Source organism: Rhinoderma darwinii, chromosome 3, assembly GCF_050947455.1.
Source record: "Rhinoderma darwinii isolate aRhiDar2 chromosome 3, aRhiDar2.hap1, whole genome shotgun sequence".
NCBI lineage: Eukaryota > Metazoa > Chordata > Amphibia > Anura > Rhinodermatidae > Rhinoderma > Rhinoderma darwinii.
Window position 1 is genome coordinate 378,662,902 of NC_134689.1, and position 14,002 is coordinate 378,676,903.

The 14,002-nt window shown below is 41.3% G+C and overlaps 1 protein-coding gene across 1 annotated transcript in view; it reads left to right on the forward strand.

The window, feature by feature from the left end:
• The window catches only part of ADAM9 (ADAM metallopeptidase domain 9), a 127,529-nt gene that overhangs the window by 42,973 nt on the left and 70,554 nt on the right, over positions 1–14,002 (forward strand). The window contains exons 4-7 of the mRNA XM_075858815.1: positions 4,019–4,097; positions 9,971–10,047; positions 11,760–11,949; positions 13,791–13,856. Of these exons, the coding sequence (XP_075714930.1) occupies positions 4,019–4,097; positions 9,971–10,047; positions 11,760–11,949; positions 13,791–13,856 (412 nt within the window). The remainder of the gene's footprint in view (positions 1–4,018; positions 4,098–9,970; positions 10,048–11,759; positions 11,950–13,790; positions 13,857–14,002) is intronic.

Sequence of the window (14,002 nt, forward strand, 5' to 3'; positions counted from 1 at the left end):
TAATGCCTGAGCTGTTGTTACTCCTAGACGCTTCTACTTCAAAATATCAGTGCTTACAGGCACTTACAGGTGACCAGGGCAGATCTAGGAGATCAGAAATTTCATGATTTGACTTGTGGCATTCTATAACAGTGCTCCATACGAGCTATACTTAAAGAAATGTTTGTCTATGGAGATTGGCATGGCGGTGTGCTTGATTTTATGCACCTGTTTGCAATGAATGTGGCTGAAACATACGAGTAAAACATACCCCAGAGACCGTATTAATAAATCAGGAGCAAAGTATTTCCTTTTAAAGGGTTTGTCTGGTTTAGAAAACCAATTTTTAAATCCCGTTAGGGATTTAATAGATGGGGGTCTCCAATTCGAGACCCTCTTCTATTTACCAGAGCAGAGAGTGGCTACAAAGAGTGTCTGTGTGTCTCTCTCTCTCTCTCTCTCTCTCTCTCTCTCTCTCTCTCTCTGGAGGACTTGGCACACCAATGCAGTACAGGGACAGCCTATTGATTTCAGTGAGAAGTGTGTAATGCTATATTTCTCCTGAGGAAGCGCTGCAGGGAAATTGAACACTTGCTGCCGGGTTCCCGCACAAATTACAGCTGATCACTAGCAGCGGGAAACCCTGTTATCCGCTTTTTATCGGTTACCCTGCCAAGAAAAATTGATTTGTCGTAAGTGGACAGCCCGATTTAAGGCCTGTAACTGTTGATTAGATCCTTGAATGGTCTACTAAATATGTGGACATTCTAGGAAATACATGAACGTATTCACTGCACTCCGTAAACAAACTACTTACCTTGGTGTATTTTTTTTTCCTCATGCTCGGCACTGCTTGGACTGTTGGAGTGAATGGGGGCAGTTAAAGGGGATGGCTGATCAGACTTGGAAAATAGATGGCATCTCGTCATGTTGCCGGCTCAAATTACCTAACCCATTACCTGCAAACCACAATAAAAATTTCCGGAATGTTGATTATTGAAGAGGTAGCTATTTTATCTTTGCACATGGCTGCTATTTTTAGTTTAGCCTCTTTAGGGCCATGCTACAGCGTTTTGAAAAATTGCCAAAATTTGTTTTAAAGCACCCCTTCCGGTTACAATTCATAGTTTTTATTTTTCATTTAGAATGTCACATCGTGACTCAGGATTGAGCACTGCAGTCGTAGCTCGGCTTTCCTTCACCCAGGGCAAAGATTATTTTTGCTTCCCTGTCCCATAACCAAGGGCGCGCCTAGACTTTCTGCTGCCTGAGGAAAACAGTGAAATGGCACCCTGCCGCATGGTGGGCGTGGGGGGTAGAGGATCTCCACAGATAGCAAAGAAAGCTCTCTAACTTTTATATGTTTGCACTTTGTGTAAATCTGTTCAGTACAAGTGTATAGAAATGTAAAAATCCCAATCACATACTGCGGGAATAGTCTTCAGTGTATTATGCTGATGCAAAGCAAAGCACGACTGAATCCATTCACAGACAGTCAAGAGACAAAATTTGCCTACCATAAATCCACTACTAGAACTCAGTAAGCTCAGTAAATAAATATGGCACCAGTACTAGCAGAAATTCAGTGACTCACAGGTGACTAATTCTCTTTTCTTCTCCATCTGACTCAGACCTCATCAGATGACTTCCAGCTACATCTCGTCTCTGCAGAGTCCCCCCTCCAAAGACTTCTTTGGCACCTTACAATTGCAGCAGATCTTCAAGCTTTTCAATAACATAAACTTCTTATTCTACTGCCCGATTTAACCGTGTCACCACCATTAATAGCACCAGACTGCTGCCCCCATTACTGTGGCTGCTGCCAGGCTGGCCAACCATTTGTACATTTTTATACATTCTGTAAAAATAGGGGACGTTTTTTTCCAGTGTTTGAAAAAAAATATATATGCATACGTGATTTTTATTTTTTATTTTGAGGCTGGAGCAGCTTGTGCAGGTTATTGTGCTTGTAATTATCATCGATTTACAGATCACGGTAAATGGTAATGTATGTTAGTATAATCCGCTATAGACATACTGTATATTCCTTATCTTTAGTTTTGATTATTTGTTTGGTTGTTTTGTCCATAAAATATGTCCACAAGAGTACACCTCGCCTCATAAACCATGTGGCAATGCCTGTATCTAAATACCCTGGCCACGACAGAGTGGTTTGGTGCCTTCTCCACCCAACTACTCCTGGGGCATCCCAGTAACAAGATCATTTAAGTTTTAGCTGTTGGTACCAAGATGCTGTGCCTGATGAAATGAGCAACATTGGAACCAAGTAATAAAGCTCCGCATTATATTAGGAATTGCATCATAAGAAAATTCCTAATATTAAAGAGGGTGCTCGCCTTTTCAGAATCCTTTTTTTTTTTTTTTTGTTTGAAAGGCCATCTTATCCAAAGGGTATTTCACTGCTGGGACCCTTACTGATCATCTGTAATCTGAGCGGGAACCTGGCAGCAAGTGTTCAATTCCCCTGCGACGCCACCACAGGAGATATAAAGCATTACACCATTTAAACCAATGGGCTGTTTAAATAATTCACAGATATGCAGGGTCAAGGATCCTAACCTGATAATGCAGGGTCCTAATGCAAGGTCTGTATCCAGACCCCCCACCTACCATGGGCCATTAATAATACTGATGTGATTTTATGAGGTCGAGGAGCCATTGGGTCCACTTAGTCACCGGGGCTTGGTATTCGTCTGCACCATATAGTTGAACGGAGGCTGGGCCCATAAAGACATTATAATTGCTTGTTATATTAGTGTGTAACATAAGATTGTGATGTTGGATGTATCACTGTATAGAAGAAAGTTCTTACATGTATTAGTTATACGTTCCTCTTTCAGCAATATATTTTTTCATTTCAACTTTTCATCTTTACGGTAAAATATAATCCTATGTCACTTTGTCACGTGAATATCAAAGTCCATGAGTTGGGGCGAACATGTTGGATTTATGGCAACTGTCTAAAGAGCAGTTTCGTCATCAATAGATATTAATATGAATAGAAGAGTAAACAGGCCACAAGTTAAAGGGAACCTGTTACAAGCATAGGCCCCTTACATTAGAGATCTCTTACAGATCCTAAAAAACAGGAGAGCCTTGCTTTTATTGAATCAGGGTGTTACACACTTTTGCCCTCCTTATTGGCACTTTTGAGGGCAGATTAGTGGGTGCAATCGCACTACCTACTATTTAAAACTGAACCAACCCATCCTGAATTTAAAGAGAATACCAATCTCAATAGGCCCAAGCTCCCAATTCCTGACATAAAGTTAAATTATAAATTACTGGCCACCTTCAATCACCACTAGAAGCAGCTTAGGAGCTCACTGTTCTACATTAAACGCAATAATACAACAGTAGCTCCCCCTAGTGGTGACTGAAGATAGCTAGAATTTTATCATGTAACACTGTCTAAGAATATAAACAGAGCTCCAATCGCTATAAAGATTTATTAAGAAATAAAGCAGCACAAAATGTTTGACCTAAAATGACACGATGTTAAAAGGTGGAGCATCACTTTAAGATATGTAATACTGCCCCCTATGGACAAGAGTATGGATGAGTGCAGGTAGTTGAAAGGATTGTGGGAGGATTGCCTTTAAAAACTCTAACAATGGAAGTAATTCTTATAAATAAAGCGGTTTAGTCACGTAATAGAAAAATAAATAAATGTATAATCCTCTGCGTTCTGGGTTCCCTTCTGCTCAGTCATAAGAGCAGAACAACAAGACTAATGGAACTGTCAGATTACAAAAACCGACGGTGCCTGACGGCACGCGTCGACTTTAATGGGTTCCGTTCGGATTGCCTCATTTTACAGGACAAAATAAGGCTGCATATCTTGTTCATCCAAAATGACGGAATCTGCGACGGAGGCCCCTAACGCCAATGTGAACAAGGCTTTATTTGTAATGTACATTTTATGATTAAACAACTTTCTTTTTTAAAAAGGTAGGAGATCGTTTTTGCGGTTAATATTTACATTTTTCCTTTTTTCAAAATTTTATTTTTTCTACAGAGATTTATTAGCCAAAGATTTTACAGTATACACATATGCTGAAGATGGGACCAGACTGGCGAGCCCGCTTCACGATGAGGTGTGTATTTAGTAATGTAAGGAGCATGGTATAACACTATTGCTATTTTACATTTTGTATTTTAGTTTGCCAACTATAAATCAGCATGTTCATACTTACAGGTTAAGAAAGTTAAAAGGGTTGTCCAGGATAAAAAAAAACATGACTGCTTTCTTCCAGAAACAGCACCACAGCTGTAAATAAGTTGGGTCTGGTATTGCAGCTTGGCACCATTGAAGTGAATGGAGCTTCAGTACCGCAAACAATCTGCGGACAGGTGTGGCACTGTTTTTTGGATGAAAGCAGCCATGTTTTTCTAATCTTAGAAAAGGCTTTCTAGGATATTATATTGTTGTTCTAGTACTAGGATAGACCATTAATATGTAATAAACATGTTACCCCCAATAATGAGCAAAAAAAAGGGGATGTGGCACTTAATGGAGTTCCACTTGTATTGCAGATCAAGGGAATGTGGCTGAGGTTCAGTACCAGACACAGTTGCATGGATAGATTGACGCTGTGTTAAATACTTCCGTGAAGGGGATGGGGCGCCAAGGTCCTTGATCCCCTTACTTTGCTGATCATTGGATTTCCTGGTTGCTCTCCTGACTTGTCTGTTTTAGTAAATAGTTGCATACCACATAAAATAATTCTAGAGTTCCTTTTTTTGGAACTCTGTGTTGTACCGATCCTCTACTGTACCTCCTGGAAATGTATGAATAAATTGACAACTGCATGTTAACATTCTCCTTGTCAATGGGCATGTCCCTACACACACACACACACACACACACATGCTCAATGTGTATAGGGATCAGTGCTGGCAGTGTGTCAGTATAGGAACACACCATATTGACAAGGGAAATGGTAATGGCCAGTTGTCACTTTATATATTTCCAGGAGGTGTAACCCAATACTGCTTTTGGAATCCTAGTCGATATTAAAAAAAAATGGGTTGGCCAAAATACTGTCTTAGTTCGGCCTTAACCTGTGAACACTATCGCCTTTATTAGGGTCTGGTTTTTACACACACGCTGGTTTAAAATCACCCTATCACCCTATTGTTATTCAGCATGGAGTTGAGACGTATTTTGGATTTGTATGCTTTTAGGGGACCCATCGGCTGACCTATATTTCCTTCCGGACTGGACGTGTTATTTCACTGCCCTGTACATCCTGAGTCTATTAACAGTTTTATGATATATGACATTATGTGCCGCCAATACGTCCTGTTGTCAGAGACGCAGCAGGAACTGGTATGCGGGAAGGGAATAATAGAGTTCACTGGTCAGCGGCCTTCAATGGGAAATGACTGGGTGTCCTGACTGTATCCATCAAACAGGAAATCTTATTGCACAATTAGCACAGAGGGCCTGATTTATCATAATTATCTAACATAAAAAATGGCATTGTTGCACCATAGCAACCAATCACAGTGCAGCTTTGATTTTTCAAAAGCAGTTGAAGAAATAGAAACTGAGCTCTTATTGGTTGCTATGGGTAACAGGGCCAGTTTTATTGTTAGACAGTTTTGATGAATGAGACCCTTTATTTTCTTAATAACGTTCTCTTATTGGGCCTCTCATATAAAAACTAGCGAAGCGCTAATGTGGAGCCGATGCCTACAGCAACCATTCAGATTCAGTTTTTCAGTTTTTAACCTGCAGTGAAACAAAATGAATGCTGGAATCTGATTGGTTGAGCAACAGTTTGAATGTTTAGACATGAGGCCCTTATTGTGTCTCCTGCACAGTCTGGAGGCGGTCGCTTCAGTATTAACCCTATCAGTGCACTGTGATCTGTGAAATAAAGGGGTTGTGCCGTTTAGTCATCTTATTGTCAATGATCTTGTGATATGTCATAGATAGACGTGAGACGATCAAATTTTTTTTAACGTGGTAGCCTATGGGTGACGTATAGGCTACTTTATGGCATCTGTCGCAGGCATCCGTTTTTTATAGACGTCATGAGTTTTTCATGATGTATACGTTAAACAGATGCCATAATACCCTATAGGTGACGGATGCCTAACAGTAGCTAGCATAGGTTATTATGGCATCTGTTTAACGTATACGTCATAAAAAGCTCATGAAGTATATGTTGAATGGATATATAATAGCCTATGGGTGACGGATCCCACTGATATCTGTCACAGCCTTCGTTTAACTTTGAGCCTTTCCCCGGCGTATACTTGAAACATATGGCAATGTGAATGGGGCTATAGAAAATGTCAGATTTTCAATCACTGAAATCTGTGTAGTGCAGGGGTAGATTTAAAGGGATAAGTGGAGGTCTGACCTTTGCAATTCCCTCCCATTGGGAGTATGGGGTCCATTCTGCCAAGCAAGGTGACTGATATCCGCCACATCCAGCCACAGACTAAATGGAGCGGTGGCCGCACATGTGCACGTCTCTTTTAAATCTACAGGGTTTATGGAAAGGGCTAAGTAAGCCCGGTGGAACGGGGGTCAGCAGACTGCGGTTTACCTGATAAGAGGGGGTCCTAGAGGTGGGACCCCCACTGATCAGACATTTATGGCAAATGCTGTGGTTAAAGCCATAAAAATCTGAGATCGGAATAGAACCTTCAATTCTTGAAATCCATGGTGGTCCGAGATCATGACTTAATAAGTGTGATCTTTTCACATGGATCTTGTCGGAAGATCATTGTACCCTTTAACCGGTGTAAGCTCTTTAAAATGACGATGTACTAAAACCTGTCATAACAATTAAATGTTATTATAAAATAGTTAACATTTACTGTTTAGTGTCACTATTACTTCTAACTCCCTTAACCCCTTCCCGACATCCCCCGTATATATACGGTGCACGCCGGGTGGGGGAATATGGAGCGGGCTCACGGGCTGAGTCCGCTCCATAGAGCGAGTGTGTTGGCTGTGTGTTACAGCCGACACTTCCGGTTTACGAGCTGGATCGCGCTTGTTTAACCCGTTAAATGCCGCGTTCAATAGAGATCGCGGCATTTAAATTACTAAAAACAGGGGGCGACCCCCTGTAACGTCTCAACGGCCCCCCCACGGCAAGATCGGGGGGAGTCGTTGGTTCAAACGGCTGCCTGGGGGTCTGACGAAGTCCCCCAGGTCCGCCATCTTGGTACTCCTATGAAGCTCTGCCTCCGGCAAGGCTTCATAGGAGACTGTCAGAATCACGATATACTGCAATACATTAGTATTGCAGTATATCGTGCAAGCGATCTAACGATCGCTGGTTGAAGTCCCCTAGGGGGACTAATAAAAAATGTAAAAATGAGTTAAATAAAGTTGTTTTTTTTTGTGTAAAAAAAAATTACAAATTAAAAGTTCAAAAAACCCCCCTTTTCCCATTTTCCCCCTAGAGCATAGTAAAAAAAAAAAAAAATAAACATAATTGGTATCGCTGCATCCGTAAAAGTCTGAACTATCACAATATATCATTATTTAACCCGCACGGTGAACGCCGTAAAAAAAATAAAAATTGTAAACGCCAGAATCTCTATTTTTTGGTCACCTCATCTCCCACAAAAAATGAAATAAAAAGTGATCAAACCGTCACATTTACACCAAAATGGTATTATTAAAAACGACAGCTTATCCCGCAAAAAATAAGCCCTTACACAACTTAATCGACGGAAAAATAAAGACGTTATGGCTCTCGGAATTTGGCGAAACAAAATAAATTTTCTTTTTTACACTTAGGTTTTTACTTGTAAAAGTGGTAAAATATAGAAAAAACTACACATATTTGGTATCGCCGTAATCGTATTGACCCACAGAATAAAATTAACATGTTGTTTTAATTGTACAGTGAATTCCGTAAAAATGGCGCGCAAAAAACCATGGCGGAATCGCTGTTTTTTTCATTTTCTACCCCACAAATAATTTTTTTCCCGTTTCCTAGTACATTAGACGGCAAAATAAATGGTGCTACGAAAAACTACAACTTGTCCCGCAGAAATCAAGCCCTCATAGTACTATATCGACGGAAAAATAAAGGCGTTATGGCTTCTGGAAGGTGGGGAGGAAAAAACAAAAATGAAAATCTGAAAAAGGGCTGCGGCGTGAAAGGGTTAATAATACTATAGTATACATAAACATATCACACTGCCCCCTAGTGGTGTCTCCATTCCCATCTGAAAACAATTTGACGTTTCTTATTTTACTTTTTTGTTGTTAATGTTTGCCAGGGACAGCCCTACGGCTGTAATAATTTAAAAAAAGTATATATTCTTTTAGAAAAAAATATATTAAGAATGGATATAGGAAAGCCCTTCTTTGCAAAATAAATCAACCTATTGTTACTCCTTTGTGTAGCGCTTTCCTATATCCATTTTTAATATATTTTTTTCTAAAAGAATATATACTTTTTTAAATGGCTTTTCTCGCGGCACAATGCAATTGATGCCGGCTTCTGGATATTGAAAGCTGCAACCTAATTTTACTACTGCCTACATCCCTAAGTTGTACCTGCCAGTACAAACTTCTTTAGGTGAGTGCTATAACTTACCACCACTACTAATTAACCTACCTATCAGGTTTATCTTGCACCATGTGGCGCTGTGTACGTTTTTTTTTCGTCCCAGACACTACGGCTGTAATACCTTTATCGGTAACCTTGCCAGTTTATTGCCCAAGAATAAAGTCGACTTATCTTTTATGTTTTTATATAAATACGTCCAATATTCTATCCTGATTAATATATCTTTATTTGTTCATTCCCTTTATACAGTCACGTGAGGTAAATATAAAATTTCTGTCCACCTGCAATTGCCACTAGGGGGAGCACACTGTATCAAGATTTATATATCTCCTATTGAAAATAATCCATCTTCAATAAACTCCTCCTGGTGGGGGTGGTAGTTATGAAATTAATCAGTACATTGTTTTAAACCTATTTAGATAAAAGGGCTCTATAGAGCACTCAAACCCAGCCTGGCACTTTACAGAGATTTTCTCTTTTTGGAAAATTTGACACAATATTCTAGGCAGTGACAAATGGCCTTTCATTGGTGGTCCGATAACGCAGACTAAACCAGTGTGTTCTTCATGTGTATCTATACCGTCAGGATTGGATTTCCCCTTTAAATGGCGGACGCACTAATACCTGTAATAATAATAAAATATAAAATAGTGTTACCATTTAGTGTAACTATTGCTCATAAAGGGTTATTACCATCTTACAACGTGATGGCATATCGCTTCGCTTTGACTGATGGGGTCCGACCTTTGGGACCCTCACCCACCATGTGAATAAAGGGGCCGCAGCTTTGATTTAGTTCTGCGTCCCCTTTACTGTTTTTCCCTACACTGCAGGCGCCCTGGGGAACTACAGCATGGCCCCAATCAAGTCCAGGGAAAACTTAGAAGGGGACGCAGTGCTGCAGCCCATTTTTTCTCAGGGTTGATGCGGGTCCCAGAAGTCGAACCCCCAGGCATATCCAAGCAATATTTTTCATGTATCCTATTAGACAATTCTGAGTGAATAGACCGGTGTCCTCTATTCAGGATCTTCATCTCTTGGCCAGAGTGGAGAGCAGTTACAAAGTGCATCTCTGGCTGTGGAGAACATGTCCTGAGTTACACAGGCAGCTTATTGATTTGAATGAGCACTGTGTAATGCCTCATTTCTCCTGTGGTGGCGCTGCATGGAAATCGATCACTTACTGCCATGTTTCCCCACAGATAACAGCTGATCGCTGGGGGTCTCACTTGTGGGACGCTTTGTGATCAGCTAAATGTTTTGGAACCCTTCCAATAAGTATGGATTGTCCAAATCCGAGAACCCCTTTAAGTTAATGCTTTAATCATCACTATCATTATCCTCCTTAAATGTGTCCGTTAAAATGTTATATTTCTGTTCCGCAGTGATCTTATCCCACTCCTTTTATATACCCTCAGGACCTGTGCCATTATAAGGGCTATGCAGAAGGATATACTGATTCCCGGGTAGCCATCAGCACTTGCTCAGGTCTAAGGTAATGATCGTCTTAATCCTACATGACCAGGCTTGTGGTCTACCTGTCGTAGGGTGAGAACTCTTTAAAGAGGAGCTGTCACAAAAAGAGGACCTATTACTACAGGGGCAGACAATACCATATGTGCCACGTGTGCAACTGCACAGGGCCCAGAAGGTAAGGGGGCCCTCGGATACTTTAAAAGACGCTAACCGAATCCTAATGTCCATTAGATTACATGTAAGGGACTGAAAATGTCATAGTTTACAATTGCTGTTGGATTGTTGGAGAGACATAAGGAGCTTACCTAGGGTAAAGAGGAAGCTTTATGATTTGATATTAATGGGTCCATGTACTGTTCTTGCACGGGGTCCCTCTACTGCCTATGACCCACTCCCCGGTGTCACCAATTAAATAAGAGGTATTTAAGGAAGGTCTATGAAGGAAGCAGCTAGTTTCCTTGAGATTCATTTACGTGTTTTCATTTTTAACATTGTTTTTTTTTTTTTCGTAAAAGTAATCAACACTTTTTATGGCACTATGCTCCATTATTGAAGTATTAATTAGTGGATTGTGCAATGTTCAATAACAAATTGTTACCCTTTGGACTACTTTTACACGGAGCGGAATTGTTGCAGATTTTCCATACGCTTTTGTGGGCAGAAAATCTGCAGCAGAGTACAGCAGCAGCAAAATGGAGATTATAACAAATCTCATCCACACACGGTGGAAAATTTCTGCACGAAATTGTCAACTTCTTCTGCGGAATGGTCACAGATTTGTTCTGAACGGTTAAAGGTAAAAATAAAAAATACTATTTTCGCCTCTCTTGGCGCTCTATTGGTAACGCGTCCCTTGTTCCCTGGCTGGTCGCTCTTCAGCCGGCCTCCTGTGATGACATTACGTCAGAGGTGACTGCTGCAGTCTATGATTGGCTGCAGTGGTCATGTGACGACTGTACAGAGACCAGACCGGCACCCAGGGAAGCTTTACTAAGGGAGCGCCAAGAGAGGTGAGTCTACTTCATGGGATGACTTTTCAAACACCAATGAAGGATCTATGGTTTAAAAAGTGGTGCAGTGAGGATCTGAGGGTCATTCCCATCAGGGTGATTCTTGCTACCGGTGGGGAGGAGACGCTCACCGCAGAAGCCCCGCATTGACTGACCGCCGGTTTACCGCTGCAACGGCCGGGATCTGAGATAACAGTAAGGGTATGTTCACACGGGTCATACAGAGAACTCTACATCAAATCCGACCAAGTTACTACAGGGAAAGTCGGACTAAAAACCAAAAAACATGCTCCCCTTTCCCTGGTGTTAACATAGTGGCACGTCTTCTCCCCCGTCTGGTCTGTGAAGGGCCGTTCTCCTGGGATGACGTTGCGCCCCATGTGATGACACATTATCCCAGGAGGTCAGCAGTACTGAGATTAGATGGGCGTGTGGTAAGGCATCGCTATGGGAGCGCAAAATTAGATGTTTGTTGCAGATTTTTACTTCCCCCATTGTACTCACTTGGGAAAATACACAAATCTCATCCACTTCGCTTATACTGTAATACGCTGCGGATTTTCCACCCACAAATCAGAACATAAAATCTGTAGCAATTGCACTAGGTGTGAACATAGCCTTACAGTTATCATAGCTGTGTCTATGGGTTTATTTAGAAAAATTTGGCAGGCAGCTGGTGGTGTATAAATATTAACTTTAAGATTATCTCTGTCTGTACCAGAGGCCTTCTACACCTGAGTAATGGAAGTTATGGAATTGAGCCCCTGCAAACTTCTTCCAACTTTCAACACCTCATTTATCGTCTTGAAGATGTGAAGCAGGAGCCGATGGTGTGTGGTGTATCTAGTCCTGAAGGGGGTCATGAGAGTCAACACTACCACTCCCCCAGCATGTTTCAGCAACTGCGCCGGGTAAGCACTAAATATCCATGAATCGCTTCTCTACTAAAGGGATTGTTCCACAATCGACATTTATTATCTATTCACGGGATAGGTGAGAAATTGTGTGATCGCTAGGACCTCCATCGATCGCGAGAACGGGGATCCAAAACCCCTATTTCTCACTTCTTGACCGCAGTGAGGAAGGTTTTTTACTGGAGTTGTTTTGAGCATACGCGCTGCCTCTCTATTCAAAGTCTATGGGAATGACGGAAACAGCTGAGTACAGCACTCGGCTGTTTCCATCAGTCCCATAGACATTGAATGGAGCGGCGGACACATGCTCAACCACCGCTCCATTCAAGCTCCTCCACACTGCAGGGGTGCAATGAGGAGGAACCGGGTTCTAGGAATCTCCTCTCTAATGATCGGTAAAGGGGTCCCAGTAGTAGCCCCAGCGATTAGACAGATGTCACCTATCTTGTGGATCGGTGATAATTGTCATTTCTGTAGATATTCGGTAGGAAAAAGGAAATCCCACTGGACGGTGCTGATCCTCCCAAAAACGAAGAGATAAATCCAATAGATTCCTTGACTAAAGAGCTGCTGGTGGAAAAAGCCTGATGAAGAGATCGGTCCGGTCATTCCCTCTGATGTATTTTATTTTTCTAAAACGCAAAAAATAGTTTAAGATCTTTACCGTAGCAGTCCAGGATCTTATTGAAATCACCACCAGAAGCTCTTTACTCAAGGAATCTGTTGGATTTATTCCTTCGTTTTTGGGGGGATCAACGCTGTCCAGTGGGAATTCCTTTTTCCTACCGAATATCTACAACTAGTGACAACGGAACCCTACGGGTCACCGGAAAAATCCCAGGCTACAGGCCCCCCTGACTTTTATAACAACAAGAACGTTGTGCTCTCAGCACAACGCTATCAGGTGAGCACCGTCCTGTATTTCAATATTACACTTAATTACCTTGGGATGATGCACCATGTGCGCCGTGTACTGTTTTATCTTTTTCTATAGCCAATTGTCATTTCTGGGAATACCCCTTTACGTCTTGGGTGACAACCAGTATCATTACAACTCTTACAGGGGTTGGCGCCTAGCAATCCTAAAGTCCGGAATGGCAAATCTATCTATCTATGAAGCATTACAGAGCAGAGGAGATCTACGACTGCATTTGCAGTACATTTGCTATTGCCACCTTCAGAAAGCCGGGGATAACCCCTGTTGAAGTGGTAATGGTGGCTATATTGGTTGTTACCCAGCTTTTCCTGGAATAGATAGTGATTCTGATGTGAATCTTAAAGGATAGATGCAGATAAGATGTCAATATGTCATACAGAGCAGACTTGACGTCTACCATTTTACTTTATTTTCTTGGGTTGGTCAGGGGTGCAGCTCATCCATAGGATATAATCTAATAATCATGTGACTGATTCATCCCTGGGATATTTGCACACTAGTGGGTAAAGGGTGTACTGTAACATACAGGTATGAATATTCTGAATCTCACGAATGTTGCAGAATTAAAATGCTATATATATATATATATATATATATATATATATATATATAAACACTCAGTAGACCTAATAACTCGGATTTGTTTTCCCGCAAGCCGATCAACGTCCCTGTATTCAGGAGGACAATAAAGAGATTTTTCTAGGACGGCAATAATCTTGTGTACACACTATGATTGTCAGCATGTAAGATCCTTATGGTCTTTTTGTACGTTTTATACATAGTGGTTATGGATGCAGTTGAGAACTTGTATGTCATAGGGAAGATGTTTGTCTCTGTAAACCCATCTTGTGATGTAAGCGTGTCTGTTTAATAGTCTTCCATGTTGTCCTTTTGTGTTTAGAAGAAGCGAGCAGTCTTGCCCCAGACCAGATATGTGGAACTCTTCCTGGTGGTGGACAAGGAAAGGGTAGGTCAATGAAGCTATTGTCTTCGGTTTGAATAATTGTCCCACCTATACCGTCAGCATGTATTTCTCATTCGTGTGCGATTGAATTGTCATAATCCTGCTATATACTAATCATTTATATAGTGCCAACATATTGCACAGCGACG